The following is a 24463-nucleotide window of genomic DNA, read 5'->3' on the forward strand; positions in this document are numbered from 1 at the left end:
CTGTACGGAATTACTTTGATTTGTCGTCTGTGTGGTCATAGTATTTCACCGGTCGAAGCAGCAAATTCATGAACAAATGTTGCTGACGTCTACCATTATTAAATTAAATAATATGATATGTGTACGTACGTTGCGCGCGCGCCGCTGGCAGCGTGCGAGTGTTGGTCATGGTCTCGGGTCAGACCCAGTATTGGTTGCGGCGCAGCATTGGATTCGCCGCAACCGCCACGCCCGCGTACGCTGATTCACTCGCCTCATAGTTGCTCCATTCTTCAGCCTGCAAAACATATATTGTGAAAAAAAAAACGTTAGCTTATGATAATATTATACAACTTCTGTAACCACAACAATATCAGATGATAGAATAACATAACTCAAGCGTTTAACCCAGAGGGGTCGGCAGAGAATTTAATTTCTGGGTTAATTGATTTAACCAAAAGTTTACTCACATCAGCGCCATATGGATATCGTGCGTTTAAATCCGGAGGAGCGTCCGGCAGGGGAGTGACTTTACAGGCCACGCTGCCTGCGGACGGCAGCGGCGTGCTTGCACCTGTCGTAGCTGATTGCTCCGACGGCACATACCTACATCAAATATTAGTTAATTAATTATTATAAATATAAGTAAAGAGATAAAAAAATTCAAACCCCACAAAAGTTTCTAAAATATCTGTTTAACAAAAATTTTAATATTTTAGTTTGTTTTTATAATTCGTTTGATGAAAACCATTTAAGTATATTTCAATAGTACATACCTTTTGATAGGGGGCGTGGCTTGCGTAGGCGACGGCATCAAATGTTCCGGTGGGCGCGGCAGTGGTATAGGCGCAACCGCGCCCTGACCCTGTCCGTGTATCTTGACAAGCGCGTTCCTCTCTCGTGCCAAGTACCGGCGACATTTGATGAGACCAGCTATCACTATGATAGCCAGCACCACGCCTGATAGCGCCATCACTATCATCATGTAATAAGACGTTGATTCACCATTGTTAACCTAAAAAAAAAAAGATTTTAAGTTATATTTTGTACAAATATCTTAATAAAAAACATTCTTTGGGAATTGTGGTAGCATTCAATTATTAGTAGTCGTTCGGAAAGTTCACCATTTTTTTAATTAAGTTTTACTGTATAGCAGCGATTTACTTACCAGAACACCTTCATGACTCTCAGGGTCATTAGGACCAGGCAGGTTCTTTTTCGATCTACTTCCGATTAAAATTTTAACATCCCCCGCCGCAGGTTGAAATATCGAGGCAGCCAAAAGGAATCGAAAACTATCCTCGTATCCATTTAAATCGCTCATTTTCTTCTTAGTAACAAAGTATATGACGCCAGCTTTCACGTCTTCGTGCGTGAAATAGGCCACTTCCCTTTCTCTGGCACTGGTCTTCTCTCCCGAAGACCTGATAATCTTTTTAATAGTTCCGTATTTTGGCTTCTTTATTATCGTATACACTGGATCGCTGGCTGTTAATTTCGCTAATTCAGTGGCGTCCAAGCCGTTCAAATTTAGTTTAGTTTTGTCTCCATCTACTTTCAGTTCTCCAAGTATCATGAGAGGCTGAACAATCACCTCAATAGCGAAAGGTAAAGTTGAATTGGTATTATGCGCATATGCTATTAATTCAAAACTATCGTTGGCAACTGTCATATCATTCTGCATGTAAATAACAACTTTATCCATCAAATCTTTATGTGAGAAATAAGTGACTGGACTCCTCCCCACATAGATCATTCCGTGCATAGGTTGTCGTGTGATATTGTACCATACTTTAGATATCTTAGCGTTCGTATCCACGTGTATTTGTTCGGTGCTGACTGTTGCCACATTAGATCCTTGTTGTAGATAAATAGGATGAAGTGATGTTGCATTCAGAATAACTGGTATAACATCTATTGTGAACACGGTGTATGTAGGTTTGAACTGACCATCCCATACTCTGAAGTAGAAAGTAGCAGTTTGTAACATACCGGAATGTTCATAAACCACACGACCATTATTTATGTCTTCCTGAGAGAATTTGTTTATAGAATGAGCGTCATCCATTGATTGGTTCTTATCCAGCATAACAATTCTGCCTTGAGTTGGTCCGCTAATTATATCGTACAATATGCCTGTCGGTTCCGTATCTGCGTCTTCGGTTAACAGATCATTTTTGGTTATCGTATAGTTTTCACCTTGGACTACTTGTATTTGTGGGGTGTCCGTCAATAGCCTGAAAGGTTGATCGTTGACGGGAACTATTATTATATGTATAGTGACATTACAGAGAAGGACGTAATCTGGCAAAAGGTACAGAGACATGTCTATTTTGTCTTCTAAGGTATCGGAGCCGTCATGTTCGTAGTTAACAACTCCTGTCTCCATCTGTGCTTGTGTGAGAGACGACATGAAGGGGTTGAGTCTACCATGTGCTGGTTGTGACCACTGCGCCTCCACTTGCGGCTGTCTCACTCCCGCTTGACTCTCCAGATAACTTATCACATTAGTTACATTCACAACGATAGGTACTTTATCGCCCTCTTGAACTTTTGTTTGCGGTATATTTACGTATTTAGCGAGACCACCGGAGGAGACTGATATGTCTATATTAAATGTTTGGTCAGTGATTGATTTTGCGAGAGCGGCTTCTATGCTAAATACAAATGAATCATTCGTGTATAAATCGGAGAAGGGATGGGTATGTTCGTAGTATACTAAAGTATTATTGATATCTTCTTGTGTGAACATTTTGATGGTTCTGTGATGGTTGTCTCCATTGAGCATGACAAGTCTGCCGAGGTTAGGTGCTCGGATTACTTTGTATGTTATAGTTCTGGTTGGGTCAGAGCATTTGGCCATCAGGAAGTAGTTGTTGAGGGGCTCAGTCATAAGTGGGAACACGCGCAGGTTGTGTTTTCGCACCAGCTTGAGTGAGACTGACTTTGTCGATATGAGGAATGTGATCTTGGATAATTCGTGAAGTCCATCTGTCACGTTGAATATCATTTTGCCTTTGCTGCCATCTGAAAATAGTAAATCAGGGAAGTAGTAAAAGTGAGGACTTTCACAGTAAGGTAGCTGTGCACGCGACGATGTATATATATTATATATATATATATTATACTTTTTTTTCGAAGTCCGTTTATAGTAAGAATTACAATACTTACTGGTGTGTACGAAGATGACTTGTCCCCTGTCGATGTCTGCCTGCGTGAAGCTATGTCGCGGCGTGTCGAGGTCGTGTTTGAGCGCAATGTAACCTGACAGTATGTCTACCACGCGAATAGTCACGTTCTCCAGCGGCGTGTCGACGTCGTTCACATCTGTAATACAATTTACAGATGAAACAACCAAATGCACCGTCACTCGTTAACTAAGCATGAGACATCCATGCCATTGCTTAAGTAACAATTAAAAATAAACATTTAAACTTTAATTTCGACCTATGAAAGTCCATTAATATAATAAAACAATAGAAAGATGAATGAATGATTAACTTACATAATTCATTCCTAGTGAAGGTAAACGTGCCGCCCTCCCACACACAGAGACCGGTATTAGCGGCCACTATCGGCGTCTCATCGTTCACTGGAGCTATGTTCACGTACAAATAGAACGGTTCACTTTCTTTACCGCCTTCCGTTAGTGCAACTAATCGTATTGCATCAGTCGACTCTTCCGAACCATCATTTACATACTGAAATAATACATCATGTTAAGATCACAACTCTTACATTTAACTGTAGCCCGCGACTCCATACGTGATTGATAAAAAAAAACTTAATTAGTAGCCTTTGTGTTTTTCCAGACTATGTTATGCATGTATACCAAATTTAATCGACATTTATGCAGCCGTTCTATAGATACCTTCAAACAAACATCCATCCATCCATCCATCCAAACATTTGCATTAATAATAGTAAGATAAGAATCTACTATTTTAAGTAACAAGAGTGTCAAAAAAACGTGTTTCAAAAAAATTGTAATTTAGTTATGTATGAATCTTGACTTGAAAAATATTGAATTTATTGTAAAAAAAAAAATTGGTAAATAAAAAAACAGTAATACTATTCAAGTGAAGGGCGGGCCATTTAATAAATGATGATTTAGTTTAAAAATATATTTTCTCACCTGTATATTCCCAGAGTTCAGTTTCAAAACTGGCAAAAGTCCGATATCTTGATCACCCGTTACAATCTTACCAAACTTTGGTTTCTCAATCACTTTATAAGATACAACTTTGCCGCGATAATATTCCGTTATTGTTTTAAATAAATCCGGCCTCAAGCTGACAGCTTCACCTTCCACAACTGTTAGGTTCAAAGATCTAACATAATAATGTTCAGGAATTATTATCACAATTAATTCGACACCTCTCAACCATACTATTCCATTTGTAACGTCCATTTTGATTCTATCTCTGGTACGATTTACACCCGATTGTACATATGTTAATCTGTTTACATTGATAATAGATTGATCGAATACTCGTGTGTGTACGGGCTCTTCGTTATAATTCTCCAGTTCAACTGTCCCCGGAGTAGATGTTATTTCGAGCCAACCGTAGTATGGGCCGTCCGTAACTTGATATACTATGTTCGATGGCTCTATTTGAGGATGCATCACCTGTATTATAAATAAATTAATCAATCAAGTTATATTGAAGTATTAATTTTTATTCGATAACTACATTTTTATACTAGGTAATTTATTTATTTTGTTTATTAAAAATGTATATACTTAACAATTAAACAAACAGGTTGAGCGTTGGTGTCTGTCATAGTATGAACTGTGTGACAGACACCGGCGCCTTTCCTTTACAATTTACATAGTTAACAAATTAGTGCTTGTGTGTGTGTGATTGTGTGCGTGCGTGTGTTACCGTGTGTCTTTGTCAATTATATTTGTGTTCGTTTCGTGTATTTTCTAATTGTAGGGCCAAAGTAACTTTTCAGTTTCATCGTAATGAATTAACAAAGTTATTTTCATAATAAAAAAAATACAACCAAATTTCCGTACTTTAGAGTTTCTAATTTATTTTGCATTGTGATAGGATATTTTATTCATATTATTCAATAGAAAAATGTAAGACTTAAAGTTACATACAAATTGTGTAATACAAAAATTGAATGTTCACGTACCTCTAGAACGTCTTTCGTTATATTAACGCTAGTCGATTCTTCCACAATAAGTGGTTTATTGGTTGTCACTCGCAGAGGCTCCCAGTAACTTGACGGAAAAATCTTGATAGGATATGTACCTTCGCCCCATGTATCCAAACACATCACTTTGAAACTGTCAATAAAAAAAAATAATTAGCATTTCTTAACCAATATGTGACAGTTGCTTAAAATAACACTGTTAATAGTTTGAAATAGATTTTTAGCTTATAACAAAAATTAATATTTAAAATGTATGTCTGTCTATATATCCACAATTCTTGTTTCTTTTGGGTAATCTTAAAAATGGTGCTATTTTAAAGGCCTTTAACTGGAAGGTTTTAGGCCTTTAAATCTGCGATTACCAAGTCGCTAGTGTGTAAAAAAAAATAAGTAATATAGAAAATGTTTATGAATACATATTTATCATACCGGAAGCAATCGCTCGGCACGTTAGGCTCCGTATGCCTGTAGGCAACTCTGCCGGCCGCTACATCCAGTTGCGTGAAGGTGGACGCGCCTACACCTTCGCCTACCTCCATAGTGCCGTGCTTTGGTTCCTGTGTTACTTCGTATCGAATGTCTTCTTCTAGGCAATTCATATTTGTATCCACCTGAATTAACAGAAAGCGGTGTAAAGAAATCTTGCTATATAATGGAGTCGACATAATTGTATATTGAGAAAATTACCTGCATATCTCTGGCGGTGATCACAACAGCCTTGCCATTCTCAACAATCGATCCGTTCGTTGGATACATCCTTATAAATGGCGGTGACGCTTGTATTTCCAAGTTTCCATTGACATCGAACAAGCCGTCCGATATCCAGAACGCCATTTTGCCATACTCCTTGCCTTGATGTTTAAACAACACTAGATTCTTATTGATATCATCTTGTGAAAACTGAGCGATTTGCTCCGATGGATTGTCGGCACGGAAGATACCACCATTGGGTGGGTCTTTTGTAAACCTTTGAACAGTATAAATGATGTCAGACGGCCTCGTATCCAAGTCGGCGTCGGTGTAGCTAAGATCTCTCGCCGTTATAAGTCTCGCACCGCCGTGAACTATATGAAAAACATTTTCATTGACACGGACGGGACTGTTATCGTTCTTTAGTATAATATCGATATGGAACACACCGACGTACTGAAAGTCTTCCGGCTCCGGACTCAGAGCCATGAAATGGAACGAGTCATGTCTACTCTCAGAATCATCGTGCGCGTAATATACGCGATCGGAGTTGAGTTCTTGCAATGTAAAATAAGTCGTATTGTCTCTGATCACTTTGAGATTGTCATTGATAACTTCGATCTTACCGTGCCTCGGTACATGGGTGATGTTGAACAACAAATTCGTGACAGCGTCCGTTCGGAAGTCGAGATGGCTGGCCGGTATCGCCATTCTCGAGCCTTCCATGACTTGTAGCCTCTCTAATGTAGTGTGCAGTCTACCTTGCGAGTGTTCCGACGTGAGATAGCTCGGCGTATGCCGGACTGTCATCACTCCGGTCACATTTTCGCATTCGTTAGCGCCAACAACGAACGCAAACTCATCGTGTATATGTGAATACGCTCGCCTGTGCAATCTGTACCACAATTGGTCCGTGTCTATATCCCGTTGGGTGAAAGTACCGTACATAAGTAGATGGTGTTTGCCAGACGACAGATGTAGGATACCATATTTAGGTGGCTTCAGCACTGTATATAAGATTCTATCGGCCGATAGAGGAATAGGTCTGGTTTGGAATCGTAAATGCAGAGGAGATATGAAAGCTTCTCTCGTGTTATTCAATACCAACTCTTCATTTGTAGATTGATATAATTCCAGTTTGATGAATGTCAATCGAAAATCGTATAGAATATTCGTTCGTATCGCACCCACCGACGCTTTAAACTGTAATACAATATAAAAATATAAATAAATTTTACATGATTTTTATAAAGTTATAATAAGTAAATAACAAACCTTAAACTCGTCATGTGAGGGATTGCCTAAGAGATGCATGTACCGCACCCGGCCAAAGTTAATCATTTCGCTCGTAAAGGAGTCGACAGTCTGCCAAGTGCCGTCCAACACTCGCAACCTCTCCACCACGCCGAACTGAGGCGGCTTTACGATGTCATAGCTGTAATGTTACAATTAAATACATATGTCGTATGGCATAAATGGAAAACTAATAAATAAATTCTGTACATAAAGGACACTTTGTAACATAATCTTTATTTAGTGAGTTTGGACTATAAGTACGACTGTATTTCTCGCTTTAAATAACATATCTTATCTACAACTCTAAAAATCAATAATTTTCTTAAGGACTAGCTGTCGCCCGCAACCCTTCCGTGCAGTACTTAAAAAAACTTAGTTAGCCTATGTGTTCTTCCGGACTATGTTCTATATGTATGTCAAATTTAATCGAGATTCGTTCAACCGTTCCGGAGATACCTTCAAACAAACATCCATCCATCCATCCGAACATTCGCATTTATAATATTAGTAAGACGTAATACTTCATAAACAGATATATGACCATATTATAAATAATGAAAAAAAAATAGATTGCATATTGATTTAGACTTACCGAACTTGAGCGTTGCTTTCTTCAGCATTTGTTGCGAATGTGAGATTGTCAGCGGAGATGATCGCATATGAGTTATGGACCAGTTGCAGGCCCGTGTTGTTAACAAGACGAACTTGTAGAGGCACGATAGATATGCGCAGGACACTTGCACCGCTGGTCTCAATACCATCGGATACCTACAATATTTAACAATGATAAGTGATCATTTGTTCAATAATAACTCACTATGTTACTCAGTAGTTAAAGTTATTTTTTTAAATAAAGATTGATTGGCAGTTTTTCCAATCAAACTGGTCTTGACAGACAGACAGACAGACGGACAACAAAGTGATCCTATAAGGGTTCCGTTTTTTTCCTTTCGAGGTACGGAACCCTAAAAATTACAAAACCTATTAATATTTTTCGTTTGATAGGTTTTTCTTGTATAATATTCAATATGTTTATTGCATATAATTTTTACCCCACCACATAACATCTTATAGAATAAATTACTCTGCATTCTACATAATTAAAATAATTAATGTAATTCTAAATTATGTAATGTCTCTGAGATTACATGATAAAAGAAAACAGTTTTTTAATAACCTGTAATGTCAATCGTAAGGACGTTTTGTTCAACTGCTTGTCCCCACTCGAGCCGTGTACGTATGACACTACGCCCGCGTCGATGTCCTGTTGTGTGAACGAGTCAACAGGCTGACCTGACATCTCAATATGACCACTGAAATTTAAATAATATTTTAACAATATACTACTAATATTTGTTCACTAAGTTCGAAGCTTGGGCTAGGATATGGTTTACGACGGTCTAATTCCTGGGTTTGAACTCTCGACCACGTAGTCGAAAATCCATATCCCTAACCATTAGATTTGTATTAGGATATGGTTAAGATAAACAAATAACGGGTATGAAAACTTTACATCATCATCATCAGCTCACTATACGTCCCCACCGAGGGGCTCGGAGTCTACCCTTAGTTAGGTGATTAGACCATAGTCAACCACGCTGACCACGTGCGGGTTGACTTCACACATATCTTTAAATTTCTTCTCAGATATGTGCAGGTTGCATCAACTTTACTTATACACATTATATTTTATAGTTTCATCTATAAGTAGTAGAATATCGGTGGCCACGATACAGGCATTGCCTAGTGTGGGCATCACTAGATTATCCAAATTAACCATAAATGGTAACTTAGGTCTAATTTAATTTCTTAGTTATGTGCAATTTTATTATGTTACTTATTGTTTCTTGGTTTAATCTGTATTACCTATAATAAAAACTTTTCTTTCTGTCTTTCTTTCAGTAAAAAACTTATAATTTAAGAAAAAAACATTAGGCCATTGTATATCTACCATTATAAGAATCTGACTAGAAGCCTGACATAGTCTTCATTTAACAGTATCTTTTTAAATTATGCGGCATTTACATATATTACATTTATTATATAATTTAATTACAATAGTTTATTAATCACCAAATTACCTGCTCGCTTCATTTTTTCCATGCAACACAGTGTAGAGTAAATCTTCAGGCGGTGTATCCGGATCTTCCGCTTTTAGTATCTCCGAGGTAATAACTTTACGGGTACCCTGCACAAATTATATTGATATTGCAAATTTATCTATATAATTAATTATATTATGATTCGAATAATGTTTTTTAAGTTTTAGTACTATAAATCATCTAAAAACTTACATGCCGTGCTTGTATAGTATCTAGTAACTAATACAACTAAAAATGCGTTAATTATTGTAAAATATACATTCATAAATTATCATGCATCAAACTAAAAGTTAAATAAGAATATAATAGTGGAATAGAGAATCTCTACAATACTATCACTTACGTAGTTTTTACTTTAAAAAATGTACTGATAAAATGAATGGAAAACTTCTATCTCTTTACCTATTTCAGAGGACAGATCTCACAAAGTTGTCAAATTTTTTATTTTATTTTGAATGATAAAAATAACCAACTAATACTCACTGAATGTTAATATGTTAGATGCAGTTATTCAGCAGGTTTGTAGCAAACAAAGCATGCAACTACGATAAGCAACCCAAATAAACAAATCGAATCGCTTTGACGCACTGAAAAGTAAAACGATAAATAAAAAATACATTGCAAAAACAAAAAATTAAGATAGAACAGGCAGTTAGAAATTTAAAAAAAAATTTTTTTTTCTTAAATAACTCTTCTACATTCGAATTATGTTTTTAAAAAAAGAATTATTTCTTCATAAATTTAAATAAATTGCAACTGATTTTAATGTTGTTAAAAATATTTAAGGTAATCACGGAATAAAGATACAATACTCTCAATTAACGGGCGTGGTTACACAAAATGCATTCGCTTCAAAGCAATTCCATAACGAACTTCAAAAATGTATGAAACTGAGACGCGACAATAACGTGACTTATAGAAAGTTATTGTCAGCTTCATACATTTTTGAAATTCGTTAAGGAATTGCTTCGAAGCGATTTGTCTTACTCCCCGGAACAATTGATAAAAGTCAAATAATCGAAACTAATCTAATTCTACAAGGGTCTTAAAATATTGGTCGGTTCATCTCAATCCAAGTAAAACCAGACCTGTGTGAGCCGTAACACTTTCCCCGGCGGTAGATTCAGTACTGGAGCATCATTGACTGGGGTCACATTGACGTGGAGTGCAAACGCATGACGACCCTGAAGATAACTGGGTAAGGTGAAGCGAGCTTCTGGCACCAGCTCCATTTCCACAACTATAGCATCCTGGTGATTTTCAGAGCCGTCGTGAACGTAGCGCACCTGAAAAAAAACAATCATTGTGTTAACACGGTTTATGCCATCACGATTTTATAAATGAAATTAAACTCGTTAGGGTAATCAAAGTGTTAAAATCTTTCTCTAGTACAGAATAAATTCTACGTTGGGCTTATTGTGTCTGGTTAAATAGAATTTGCTTTAATTAATTTACAGTTAATAAGATTTTGTTCTACATGAAGAAAAAAGGCATCTATTAGTAAACTTTGTCAGCTCTTTATATGTTCCCACTGAGGGACTTGGAGCCCGTAGGGTTACTATGGTCTAGTCAACCACACTGGCACACACTGAGTTAACTTCACATGTATCTTTGAATTTCGTGGGTTTGCAGTCTTCCTTCTGATATATTACTTAACTTTCTCATTATGTAGCAACAAAATAAATACCTTATCTCTTGATAAATCCATGAGGGTAAAAAACTGTTTAGATTTCCCTTCTCCATCGATGTAATTAGCATATTGTGGGAGATTCCTTTGTAGTGACAGATCAACTGCGATACGTCCATGCATTGGTGACTGAGCGACGTGTAGTACCACACCAGACGGTCGCACTCCATACTTGTGATGATCCAGTACTACATCTATATTTTGCGTTGTTATAACCGCTACCCCACCTTCTTGTACTGTCAGCGGGTACAGGGAAACCAATTCCAGTTCACTGCTCGATTTTGAAAACACCTGGAGATAAAAAATTACGATTATAGTGATAAAAAAGAAATGGATGTCTCAATTTCATTTCATTTGAACCGTATTTGAGTCTTAGTATGCGAAACTGAATCTAGTAGTCAACAAACTATGAGTTCCACTTGTCACTTCATTTTAAATTAAAAATAAATACTACCCGGAATTTGATTTGGCACTTCGAGAATAAGTCTACTCTTCTAAATGCGTCAAATGTATAATTTAAGAGACTCACCTTATACTTTTCCGCATAATCAGGATTTATACAAAGTTCGGAGTCACATTTGCATGTGAAATGGTCGAGGCCATGTTGTTCGCAGACAGCGTTGGGCAGACAAGGCGGGTTGGCAGGGTTAGCATGGCATGGATACCACCAAACACACTTAGGGCTGACACCATATGTCACCACTGCATTCGGAAGGCCGTATAATTTATCATCCACCTCAATAGGTTTAATGCAACCCTGTTAAATTAAAAAAATATATATAACAGTTGACAACATTAACATTAAATTAATTGAATTTCTTAAACAGATTTGTATTTTTCAGCACTCAGAGACGTTAAGTGCTCACTAAGAGTGCCCCTTAGTATAATATACATAATATCGTGGTGATTTGTGGTTTAAGTGGCTTTCTTGATAACCACTTGAGGTCAAGTTAAATCCGTGAACTTAATTATACTTACCATAATACTAGAATCGGCAGCTTTAATGCCTTTAGCGAAAGCACGCTGTCGTTTCTCACTCTCTATCCCTCCGAGATAGAAAGAGTCGGAGAGATCCAGATACCGCATTCCCCCACTTTCTATCCGTGTACTCATCGCTATATTGTCCACTGATAGCTGAACAAAATGAACAAATGACTTTATTGAAATATACATAATACTAAAAGGTCTTTATATAAAACTAGTTAATGCGCATCTTCGCACACGTTTTCTATTCTTTTGAATAATTTAAAAAAAGAATCAAGATTCAACTTCGACAGATTATATGTTCGTACAGAAACGTTAAGTAATAGTCACGTGATTGACTTATAAAACCTATTTTTATATCCATAGTTTTTATTTGACCTACTTCGAAGAGCGACTTTGGAGATTATCAGATGAGATTAAATCTTGTATAATATTCACATAGCTAGTAAAACACTTAAATGGCGATGTGTATAGAAATTAAAAGACTTTGCTGAAGACGAGTTTAATTGAATTAATCCAAATCAATGCCTTTAAATCTACAAGTATTATAATAATAAAAAAATGATAGATTTCGCATCACATAGTCATTAAAAGTAAATCTTACTTAATATTATAAATGCGAGTGTTTAGATGGATGGATGGATGTTTGTTTGAAGGTATCTCCAGAACGGCTAAACAGATCTCGATGAAATTAGGCATACATATAGAACATAGACTGAAAGAACACATAGGCTACTAATTAGGTATTTTCATAATTCTGTACGGACAGAGTCGCGGGCGACATCTAGTAATTAAATAAACGTTCATTGGTATTGCCATTCATATCACTTGGATAGGGTATCAAGAAACATATATAGCAGGGTCGCCAAGCTTGGAGGAATTTTAGCACTCCTAAATTGGTAAATTCGTGACAAAATATAAAATCAATTTAAAAGCAAATGGTTTTGTTATAAAATAATTTTGTTTTTGTGATAATCAAAAACATAATGGTAGCGATCACTTGAGTTCTGATATAAGTAATCTTTACTTCACACTGTTTCGTAATGTTACTTCTTACTAATATTATAAATGCGAATGTTTGGATGGATCTATGTTTGTTTGTATCTCCGGAATGGCTTAACGGATCTTGATAAAATTTGGTATAAATGTAGAACATAGTCTGAAAAAACACACACGTTACTAATTAAGTTCTTTAATTCCGCACGGATGTAGTCGCAAGCGGCAGCTAGTGCATAATAAATTTTGTAATCAATGATGTGCCAAAAATATTCTGTCGCGTGCCATTGGTTCGCTATCTCTGATTTAAGCAAAAATCACAGTAAACTGTTTTATTAATATTAAAGTAATTATGCGGAATGTACGTTTTTTATGCAATTTCACAAAGATCAGATAATTTTGTTAATGTTGATACATATTTGACTTATGTTTCTCTTTAATAATTTTGACCGTTATCATATATAATCGACATTTAAATAAAAAAAGTTATTATATAAATTTAGAAATGCTTAAAGCTCTTTTCCTTTAAACAATAGCCACTGAATGCATTTATTTCAAACGAGAATAATTTATTATAATCTAGTGGCCGAACGAAAGCTCTAATGAGCCTTCATTTTTAAAACTAGGTTAACAACTAGCGCAACCGCAAGCCATGTTTAAAGATTGCATCTGCATCGCAACTCGTCATACTTAGAATTACATTCTAGGCTTATTTTACTCGCAATGCTTTCTTAAATTTTTTATTAAAAACTGTTGCGTAAATTTCCGAACTTGAATACTTTATTTGGTCATTGGATACTTAGTATTTACTAAGTCTACACTAAGGTGACATTTGATGTATGGGAAATAACTATAGAAATTAAATAATTCAATGTCGAAATAATATATCCTCTTTAAAAATAAGTCACTAACCTACGACTTTTTTAACACGTTCTATGCCACTGCGATTTTTCGGGAAGAAAATGAAATCGCTAGGCGATAGGGTGGCATTGAAAGTGTTAATATTAAATGACAATCGCTATTGACAACCTTATCAGACTGTGTTACGCAATTATATACAATAAAAATCCTCGTGAAAACAGAAAACCATTAACGCTTGCTTATTTTTTGTAGTAAATTAGAGCCTAAAAGCGCAAAGCAATGTCATTACGCAAATCAAGGATGAAAGCAAATTTTATTGATACTTTATATCTACTCCTCAAACAAATTAATTGTAAGTTTTTCTAAAATAAATTATTTTATTTCGATACAAAAAAAATAGCAAGCGAAATAAATAAATAAACGTGTGCAACTATTGATAAAAGAATAAATTTAAATGTTGCTAATGATCTTATCCTAAATGGTAATTCCAAGTACAATTATTTAATTTAACAGATTTGCTAAATTTTACATCTTGTCCACTTCTCAATAAAATAAATAAAAAGAAAAAATACAAAGACACATAATAGAAAGATTGATGAAAATTCGCAAGCGATCTTACCTCAATAAGTGATGGATTAAATAGCAAATGTATTTTATGCCACTGGCCATCATTAACTCTGACAGTATGTACTATCTGTCCCTTCGCCATTTTGACACGAACCACTCCTTCTAAAATCTCAACCGCTAAGAAATCAGAGCCACGCCCTCCTCCGTAATTATACAGGATTATAGCATTTGGAGTTGTTGTTTTAAATTCTATCTGCCATCTAAAAATAATTATAATTAAAAGTCGAACTCAATGAAAGGTAATTTTTTAAGTATGTATATTGATAACAAAACGTAGGACTGGCTTTGAAATAAAAAAAAAATCTTTACTTTAATCAGAGATGAAATAAATTGTATATTGTTTCACAATGATGAGCCATGTTATAAAAAAAATTAAATATTAATAAATTGATTTATGATAATATAAAAGGAAACTTTCAAAATAAAACATTTCTCGTAAACTTGACTTACCGCCCACCAGCTCTTGAATTAATTCTCGGTAAAATTAAATAAGCGCCTTCATCAACAAAACTTATATCGGAATTAATGTCGGCATCGAACTCTGGAGCGCAGTTCCAAGTAACGCCTTCCACGTGCACTGAACCAGTACGGCTACGAGCTTTCTCAATAATCTTAACTCCATTGTAGTATACCTAAAAAATTTGAAAATAATTTGCCAACCAGTACATAAAATGATCTACCACAAAAAATGACATACGAAATTTACAAAATATCACTGGTGACAAAAATAAATATATAATTTTTGTATCTCTCCCAAATAGGGTTGGAAGCAAGCAGCCGGCCGTAAAAATTAAGTCAAAATACTAGTTTTGGATTGAAGCATAGAAAAAAACACATATTAATATATTTGAAACATAATAACTTACATCTTCTATACAGCCCCGAAAGTTTTCCATATGGCCAAGAAACAATTCAGAGAAGTCACCTTGTCCACCAAGAAATATTCCAAAATGTATGTTCAGTTCAAAAAACCTTCCGGGTAGTCGCTTTTTCACTGTACTTTCATCAATCTAATAAGATTATAAAAAATATAATAAAAAATGTCTATTACAATGCCTTACATCTTACATTACATTTTGGAAATATAGGGTTGTAAAATTTTGGCAACTATTATCTATAGTTAATAAAATAATTGTGTATAGTTCAAAAACAGTTTGTCTAACTTTAATTCATGATCATGAATAATTATGCTATTAACACAATCAGTGCTATAGACTCATGTGGCAAGTAAATATATTATACTAAAAAATATAGCAGCATTAAATGGGTTAATTTTATAATAAATCCAAATCTATTAATACCTTACCTTCATTGTGAGATTTGCTTCTCTTCTAATAATACTAACATGATGCCACTGAGTATCATTTAAATGTATTCCTTTGGGTGAGGAAAGCTCACTTTCACCAGCGCCAAGGTTTATATGAAGTTTTAAACGGCCACTCTCCAGACGAATCTACAATAAACCATGAGAAAACTAAAGGATGCTGTATTAAACTAATGGTTATTGCAAAAATCAAAGCAGAAACATAATCACTAATGTAAGTTATTTTTAAATACTATTATTAACTCATTAGATGATGCTTGCACAGCAATAAAAACCATATGTTTAATCACTCACCATACAGTAATCAGTTTTTCCAGCAGCAAGAAGAAGTAAAGCGTCTGACAAATGGGTGCGGAATTTAAAGCTAATATCCGTGGCTCCTTTGGCTTCTTGGAGAGGATATGCGATGTAACTGGCTCCATAGAAAGATGCTGCATAAATATTTATTTTACTTTAATATTGATACAATTATAAACATTACAATTACAGCAGTACAAGGTAACAAAAGCAAGTATATATATTTCGTTTCGTTTTACTTACCTTTATCATAAGCCAGACCAAAAGAAAACAGTGACACAATTAGAAGTAGCTCCATTATTATTAAATCAATTTAACACTAACAAGTAACCGAAATAGACTCGAAACTCAACTCATTAAAAATATGTTATGCTTGAATGAGTGATGGAAACGTTTGTAATCCTATGTTGTCAAGGATATGAGAAAATGGAGACATATTCCAATCCGAATCCACAGTGAGGCTGGAAGCGTGGCGTTACACGACTTTGTGTTACAAAGCGCAATCACGATTGTATTATACTCTAAGTCAATCCATTTTTATGTTAAAATAACGCAGTATTTTTTTTAAAATCTGCTGTATTGCAAACATCGATACTGTACACATCCCTAATAATAATACAATCTAAGTCTAAGCTAGTTTGTTAAAAATAGCATGATCGATTTGATAGTTTTCATCTTTCCTTTGTCAAAATGACATCATATGTGGAAACCAAAGAGTATGCAATTCACTATATGCTACTTTATGTTGAAAAGTTTTAGAATAATTTAATTAAAAAAAAAACCTTTTTTGGTTGCACTTTATTTTGTAAGATTATTAAAACTATGCTTTCCTATCTATTTTCAAATAACCTTTATTTTAAACGTATACATTTTATTGATAAGAGAAAAATGAAAGATTTCTCTGTGCAAGATTGTGTAATGTTGATTTCACAATCCATTACTCTACGTTACTCTATCTCACGTCTGACAGTGTCAATGTCATCCGTAACGTAACCTCAAACTTAAAATATAATTCAAAACAAAATTGTAATTTGTTAGTAGATTATTTGAAAATCAAGACTTTACAATAGAAGTTTTAGGTCTAATAAATCAATCATGCTATCAATGAAGAGATTATCTACCTTTACTGCCACTAAAATACCATTAAACGTCCGTTGCAATCAGAAAAGTGGCTATTTAGAAAGGCAAATAAATAAACATTGTAGCATAAGTGTATCTAAGTTGTGCTCATCATTATCTACATTACATAATTTAACACATAAATCCAAGCATCCGGTAAGAAAAGTAATTTATTACATCATATTACGACATATTTTTATGATATTAACCCTCATCTAAAAATATAATGAAGAATTAATTGCATTCACAATGTCTCAATTTACTTAAATATCATCTAATAAAAGTCACTGTATTTTATAGTTAATATTGCATTAACTATAAAATACAGTCTGGTCACAAATGTACCAATCATCCCTTTTTCAAACATATTTATCTAGATTTTGTTGTCCTTCAACTGCCTTGCTTACATTGCATAAATTTAAATGCAAGTGTTGAATTTTTACATTTGCTAAAGATAACATGGTAATGTAATAATCTTCATAAATCAGTCAAAGTAAGCAAATGATAGCTTGACCTTAAACAATCAGCATGCATATGGTTTTTCACAAAACTTATATTTCTAACTGGCAGTTGTCTGCGATTTCGTCCATGAGTAATTAAAAATCTAATAATAAATCTACCTCTCTGTTCTTTCCTATTTAATCTTTCTTTTTATGTTTTTAATTACCTTCAATGTAGACATTGGCGAAATCATCGAAATTAAACTATGGGGTCCACTAGTAATTAAAAGAAGAAGAAGTAATAATAAATCGCCAATGTTAGCTAGAGAAAGTGTAGGTCCTACCAATGAAAAACATTTCAAATCGGTTCAAATTTTATAGTGGGTTGTGGTTAATTTTATAACTTTCTAAAAAATTCATTATTTTTTACAGCAATTAGTAAAATTCAATGCGGAATATAAAGCTGCTCTTGCACTGTTCAGAAGATCAAACTTGAACCAGATCTCTGCACTATTCAGTAATCCATCTCGAAGCTTACACACTAGCTCGACTAGATACAATCAGCCAAATGTTGATAAAGATAAGGTGAGAAATACTAAATTAACAGTTTTTAAAATCCGATTCTTATATACACACACCCAACTCGAGCCTGTAACCCAGAGGAATAGGACAAGGACCTCCATATCTTCCATTATGTACAATAATTATGTTTGGACCCGAGGTACTTGCAATTTTTTTAAACAATTAATCTCCAAGTGATAAATCAATGCCTGCATTGGTTTCCAAGAGCAGTTAGTTGTGGATCATCCTTAAAAAAAAATTATTAACATTAATTTAATTTTAGAATAAAAAGGAAAAGAAGAAAGAAGATGATGCCACTTTGTCGTCATTATTTATGAAAGCAGCATTTTGGATGATTGCAACAAGCATTTTTATCATTATGAGCAGTCTGATGGTGCCAGCCGACTCTTCTTCACCTAATGAGGTACAATTTGTTGTAGGAAGTCTAGAACACTTCTAAATTTATTTCAATCATGGTGATACTATATAAATTCACAGCAGAACATTTACCAATGGCGACTATATGATATAAAGAGTAACAAACTAAAAGATATCCAGTTATCAGTAATAAATTTTATCATAAGAGTCTAGTGTCTGCTCAAACTACATAAACATTTGATTATTTCAATGATATTAACATAAATGATATACAAACTAGCTGTAGCCCTTAACTCTGTTCGAGTGGAATTACAAAAACTTTATTAATAGCCTTTTTGTTCTTCTGGCTATGTTCTACATCTGTGTCAAATTTAATCTAGATCCTTTGATGCATCCATCTAAACTTTCGCATTTGTAATATTAGTAAGATATATATTTATACATTTATTTATCATGTTCTTAATATATTACATTTCATATAATCAATAAAAAATTATACAAAACATATTATATTATATTAAAAATAGAGCACCACCGGCTGCGGAGTCCCATGACTCAAACAACCAATGGTCAGGGCTGCAGAGACAGGAACCTTCTCACAATGCGTGCGGTTTCTAGGATAACTGCCTTTTGTATCGGGCCCTTAATCCAACTGTTAAGCGAGAGCTTCGTAAGATTATTATTAGTAGTTATAAACATTGTTTTTTTACAGGTCGTACGATATGTTTCATGGAATGAATTTGTATACAACATGTTGGCCAAGGGGGAAGTGGAACAACTAATTGTTAGGCCTGATATAGAAGTTGTCACAATCATTCTTTATGAAGGTGCTATTATAAAGGGCAGGAGGGTAAGTACTAATCATATTCAGCCTTTGTTTACAGACATTTAAGTCCTGTCTATTGTCAATGTCATCTTACTAATTCCTTTTGCAGGCAACACATCGAGTACATCACATGAATATAGGCGATATCCAAAGATTTGAAGAGAAACTTCGAAATATTGAAAAGAGTCTAGGTGTCAAAGAAGGTGATATACTATTCTTTAATTAAAAAAAACCCAAATCTGATACTGAAAGGAAGAAAACAAATGATGTGTCACAATAGAATTACATACATTCAATCAAACTAACATATTATGAATTAAATCATGAATTAAAAAATATAATATGCCTGTGTTCTTCCAGTCTTTGTTTTATATGTATGCCAAATTTCATAAAGTTACATTATGTCACTCCGGAGTTACCTTCTAACAAACATCCATCTAAATATTTGCATTTATTATGTTAGTGAGATATATATTTTTTTAGGTGTTAGAGTCATATACGATAGGAATGGTGGACTGGCCAGCAAAGTGATTACAACTTTGCTGATTGCGGCCCTCGTCATCTCTCTACTCTACTCCAGTAAGAACATGAGAATGAACATAAATCTTGGTGGATTTGTGAGTATTGGTCATTTCCGTCATTGTGGGAAAAGAAATGTTATTTTTGACTGATTTTTTTGTCTTTGTATATTGTTCCAGAGCCAATTAAGCCGAGCCAAATTTACCTTGATTGATTCAATGAGTGGACAAGGCAAAGGGGTGAAGTTTGATGATGTGGCGGGTCTAAGGGAGGCCAAAATCGAAGTTATGGAGTTTGTTGATTACCTCAAGAGACCTGAACATTACAAGAGCCTGGGGGCTAAGGTTTGTTGAACTCCGTCGTCCTTAACGTCAACGAGAATTACACAATGTTAATAATTGAATAAGATGAAAAGGAAAATCTCGTTTTAATTTTTTTCCTTTGTTAAAGGTAGACAACAGACAGTTTGTTGTAGTCTTAAAATTCCTTATTGTAGAGGTTTTTTTAGCTACATTTGGCAGCTAATTGAAAAAAATATAATAAATGTTTGTCCTGTGGGTTTCCAGACTTGTATTAAATATTACTTACATTGTTGTCTCAGACATTTTGTGGAGATAAGTGTTAAATACGACGTGGTGTGTTACAGGTGCCTAAGGGGGCGCTGCTGCTGGGTCCTCCGGGATGCGGCAAGACATTGCTGGCCAAGGCCGTCGCTACAGAGGCCAACGTGCCCTTCCTCTCTATGAACGGTTCGGAGTTCATTGAAATGATCGGAGGTCTTGGAGCTGCTAGAGTCAGGTTATTTTCCCTTAATTACCTTTTTGATCATTTAACCTATTTTGTTCAAAATTTAACCGATAAAATCGCAGCGGCAATCTAAAAACATAGTCTATTGCCTAAACGATTTGTAATTAAAAAAACGATCAATATCGAATCCATTTCAGCGGTGATTCGATGGTATCATTGCTGTCTTCGGAGAGATCGACATTTGAGGCTAACCATTGAGCTAACCGTGTATTTCAGGGACTTGTTCAAGGAGGCGGCGTCGCGGGCCCCGTGCATCATCTACATAGACGAGATGGACGCAGTGGGGCGCGCGCGGGCGTCGGGCGGCGGGGCGTGGGCGCCAGGCGGCGGGGAAAGCGAGCAGACACTCAACCAGCTGCTCGTCGAGATGGACGGCATGCGCAGCCGCGACGGAGTCGTCGTGCTCGCCTCCACCAACCGCGCCGACGTTCTTGACAAGGTACCCCTCTTCTCGCACCCGAACTTAAAAACTTATTCGTTCGCGTAATGCTCATTTTTGTAATTTCATTTGCAGGCTCTGTTAAGACCGGGCCGCTTCGACCGACACATTCTGATCGACTTGCCGACCTTGCAAGAGCGGGAGGAAATCTTCGAACGGCATTGTAAAAGCATCGTCTTAGAAGAACTGCCGCCGTATTATCTTAAGCGGTGAGTCCGAGGTTATCACGACGAAGACGTGGGCAACCGGTATCTTATTTACTATATTAGTATCGGCTGTAATAATAAATGTTTGGATGTGAATGTGGTGTAAGACGCACCTCTATAAGGGGCCAGCGATCAGTTTGAAATAGGCCGAAGGTTGTGACTACTATAACTATATGAATGTAACTGTATATAGGTTGGCATACTTGACGCCGGGCTTCAGCGGCGCGGACATCGCTAACGTGTGCAACGAGGCCGCCTTGCGCGCGGCCACGAACAAGCAGAACATCGTGCGGGCGCAGGACTTGCAGTACGCCATTGAGAAAGTCGTCGGTGAGTCATCTCATCTCGTAGACCATCATATAGCCTTAAATAACAGGGGAATAGTGGCTCTTCCCTTGTGTTTAATGTAGCACCTAACTACATAAAAACACTACCGTTTTAATAGAAATAAATGTATCCGCTCGGCAGCGTTCTGTCTGCTTTGCTACGCCGTGTCGACCTCACAGTCGTGGTGTAAACGTAAAGATGTTATACAGGCGGTACGGAGAAGCGTAGTCACGCGATGTCGCCGGCGGAGAAGCGCGTGGTGGCGTACCACGAAGCTGGACATGCGCTAGTGGGCTGGCTGCTCGAGCATACGGAGGCGTTGCTCAAGGTCACCATTGTGCCGCGCACCAACCTCGCCCTGGGCTTCGCGCAGTACACCGGCTCCGATCAAAAATTACACTCCAAGGAAGAGGTAAGATGTCACGTTTTAGGCTATAATTTTAAAACTAAATCTGCATCATACATCAGGGTGTTGTACTTAAGTGATAATATTTTATGTTGATTATTTTCAAAGTTATTTAAAAAATATGATCTATCGTCTTGATGTAAGTAAATGATTGTTTCAGTTGTTTGATCGTATGTGCATGGCGTTGGGCGGGAGGGCGGCGGAGGCCATCACGTTCAATTCCGTTACGAGCGGCGCACAAAATGATCTCGATAAAGTCACCAAGATAGCTTACGCTCAGGTAAATATTACTAAACACAAATATTACTTTTCTATTGTAGCTTACCTTATACATTCGGATTCAATTGGTATTTAAAACAGGTGAGGATTTACGGAATGTCTCCGCAAGTTGGCCTCGTCTCGTTCCCTGATAAAGACACCGGCAAGAGTCCGTTTAGCAACAAATTGAAGAACCTCATCGACCTCGAAGCCCGCCAGTTAATTGCGAATGCCTACTACCGCACTGAAAGCATCCTCAAGGCAAATCAAGACAAACTAATCAATGTAAGTTAACCTTTCCTTACTACTCAACGATACTTAGCACATATAACCTAAAGAAAATAAAGCTTCATCATCAGTAAGCATTCGCTTAACAATATATCAAATTATTTAAATAGTTTAATAAAAATGGTTGATATTTTACTAATATTATAAATGCGAATGTTTAGATGGATGGATGAATGTTTGTTTGAAGGTATCTACGGAACGGTTGAACGAATCTCGATTAAATTAGACATACATATAGAACATAGTCCGGAAGAACACATAAGCTTACTAATTATTTTGTTTTAATTCCTCGCGGACGGAGACGCGGGCAACCACTAGTAACGTAAAATTTTATCCGTCTCCTTAAAGACTGAGTTATTTTTTTTTTCTTTTCTACAAATTATTTTCACTAAATTACAAACTTTCATTGTAGCTCGCTGAAGAACTTTTAAAAAAGGAGACTCTGAGTTTCGAAGACGTGAAAGCAATCCTGGGCCCACCGCCGTTCCCAAGAAAGAAATTCATAGACCCGGTGGAGTTTGAGAATAATCTGAAGAGTCTAGAGCAAGCCGCCACGCCGCAGGAGTCTCCTAATGTCGGCGCACCTTCAGCCAAGCCAGGAGGCCAGCCTGGCATCGACCATCTTATATAAATACTTACTAAGCTGAGCTCTATCTGACTCATGGACGGACTATGCCGAGGTTTTTATTTGTTTGTCGGCCATTTTGGAGTAGGCTTTAGCGATAGTAAGATTTGGAACTAATAAAATAGATAGAATACTGTTAGTAACATTACTAGGCGCGTTTAATCGTTGGTTTCTGAAACCAAACTCCCCTATAACACATTATTATTTCTATTATGTCAAATTGATGACACATATCGTCATCTTTGTACAGGGATTTTGGTTTGGGAAACCAACGGTAAGTTGAAAAGAAGCAATTGTCATTAGCAGCGTCCTGTCAATATCTATAGTCTGTGGATTGCTCCCACAGTCAGTCATTAAGTGTCCTCCCTTAATGTGCTAGTATCATAAATATATACGCACGCTCTGAATGTGGCAATGAATTTTCCTCCTATAACTATACCATGAGCAAAGTTTATTTCTGAAGACATCTAGATGTAAGACACTATGTTTTTTAATTAATGATTTTCGCTTTGGAGTTAGTTCATCTATTCACCCGGAAATATAACCTCTAAAGGTGAATATACACTAGAGCAATCCTATGTAAGTTGTTACGAATAATAGAATACAGGTAAAGTAAAACCAGTTTCCTAAGCATGTGTGATTCGAGTAAGAGTAGAACATATCACATACCAGCTCGTTGTTCTAGCTATACTCACCTTAAGTGTATTGGGGTGTCCAAGTATTCCGTGTGTGTAACATTTAACATACTGTATAATGTCAAGTGATTTTTATATGTACTATCAAAAACAAAAGTGTTATTATTTAAAAATAAACTTATTAAATAACGAAAAATGTTTTAAACATATATTTCAGGGAAAGTAGCTACACTAGTGACATCTTTTTTTTGCAACTTTATGAAAATTGTACCTTAACTTTATTGTTAACATTTATGTCTTGTCACATCTGAGAAATTCCAGATACATTTTAAAAATCGTAGATTTTATGTCAGGTTTCATAAGTTTACTTTGAATATAGTATATATTCATATTCGGTGTCCTCATTTGAACCCTTGTTATATTTTTCTTTGATTATTCTTTAATAAACATAGTTTTATTTGGTTTAAGAAAAAAAGTCCATTAAATTAAAACCGATATATGAACACGGCTAAACACTAACGTATATTTGTCCAGTGGCGGCACCGACTAGTTTCGAGCCCATCGGGGGCCCTTCATCAGGATGAGTGGCACTGGTATTATTTCGTGGACACGGCCCTCAG

General features: G+C 35.9%; 2 protein-coding genes across 2 annotated transcripts; one reads left to right on the forward strand and one right to left on the reverse strand.

Annotated features, from left to right (window-relative positions):
• Positions 1–135: 135 nt before the first annotated feature.
• kon (chondroitin sulfate proteoglycan 4-like protein) lies at positions 136–16676 on the reverse strand. The gene is made up of 24 exons (XM_013306802.1): positions 16253–16676; positions 16007–16143; positions 15695–15841; positions 15255–15398; positions 14839–15020; positions 14381–14588; positions 11899–12054; positions 11450–11677; positions 10921–11211; positions 10322–10519; positions 9213–9319; positions 8309–8444; positions 7724–7899; positions 7111–7270; positions 5833–7038; positions 5575–5756; positions 5125–5278; positions 4115–4609; positions 3485–3680; positions 3151–3306; positions 1148–3006; positions 756–994; positions 450–585; positions 136–277 (listed from the first exon to the last, which is right to left on the reverse strand). Exons 1-24 carry the CDS (start codon positions 16305–16307, stop codon positions 179–181), a joined length of 7047 nt encoding a protein of 2348 aa, XP_013162256.1. The 5' UTR covers positions 16308–16676; the 3' UTR covers positions 136–178.
• Positions 16677–16972: 296 nt separating this feature from the next.
• Spg7 (SPG7 matrix AAA peptidase subunit, paraplegin) lies at positions 16973–24288 on the forward strand. The gene is made up of 15 exons (XM_013306865.1): positions 16973–17284; positions 18001–18153; positions 18413–18553; positions 19220–19357; positions 19443–19536; positions 19817–19950; positions 20032–20196; positions 20499–20650; positions 20876–21098; positions 21174–21307; positions 21498–21634; positions 21841–22043; positions 22198–22317; positions 22398–22580; positions 22996–24288. The coding sequence occupies exons 1-15, from the start codon at positions 17105–17107 to the stop codon at positions 23212–23214; spliced, it is 2376 nt and encodes a 791-aa protein (XP_013162319.1). The 5' UTR covers positions 16973–17104; the 3' UTR covers positions 23215–24288.
• Positions 24289–24463: the final 175 nt, after the last annotated feature.

Source organism: Papilio xuthus, unplaced genomic scaffold (assembly GCF_000836235.2).
Source record: "Papilio xuthus unplaced genomic scaffold, Pxut_1.1 DF828177.1, whole genome shotgun sequence".
Lineage (NCBI taxonomy): Eukaryota > Metazoa > Arthropoda > Insecta > Lepidoptera > Papilionidae > Papilio > Papilio xuthus.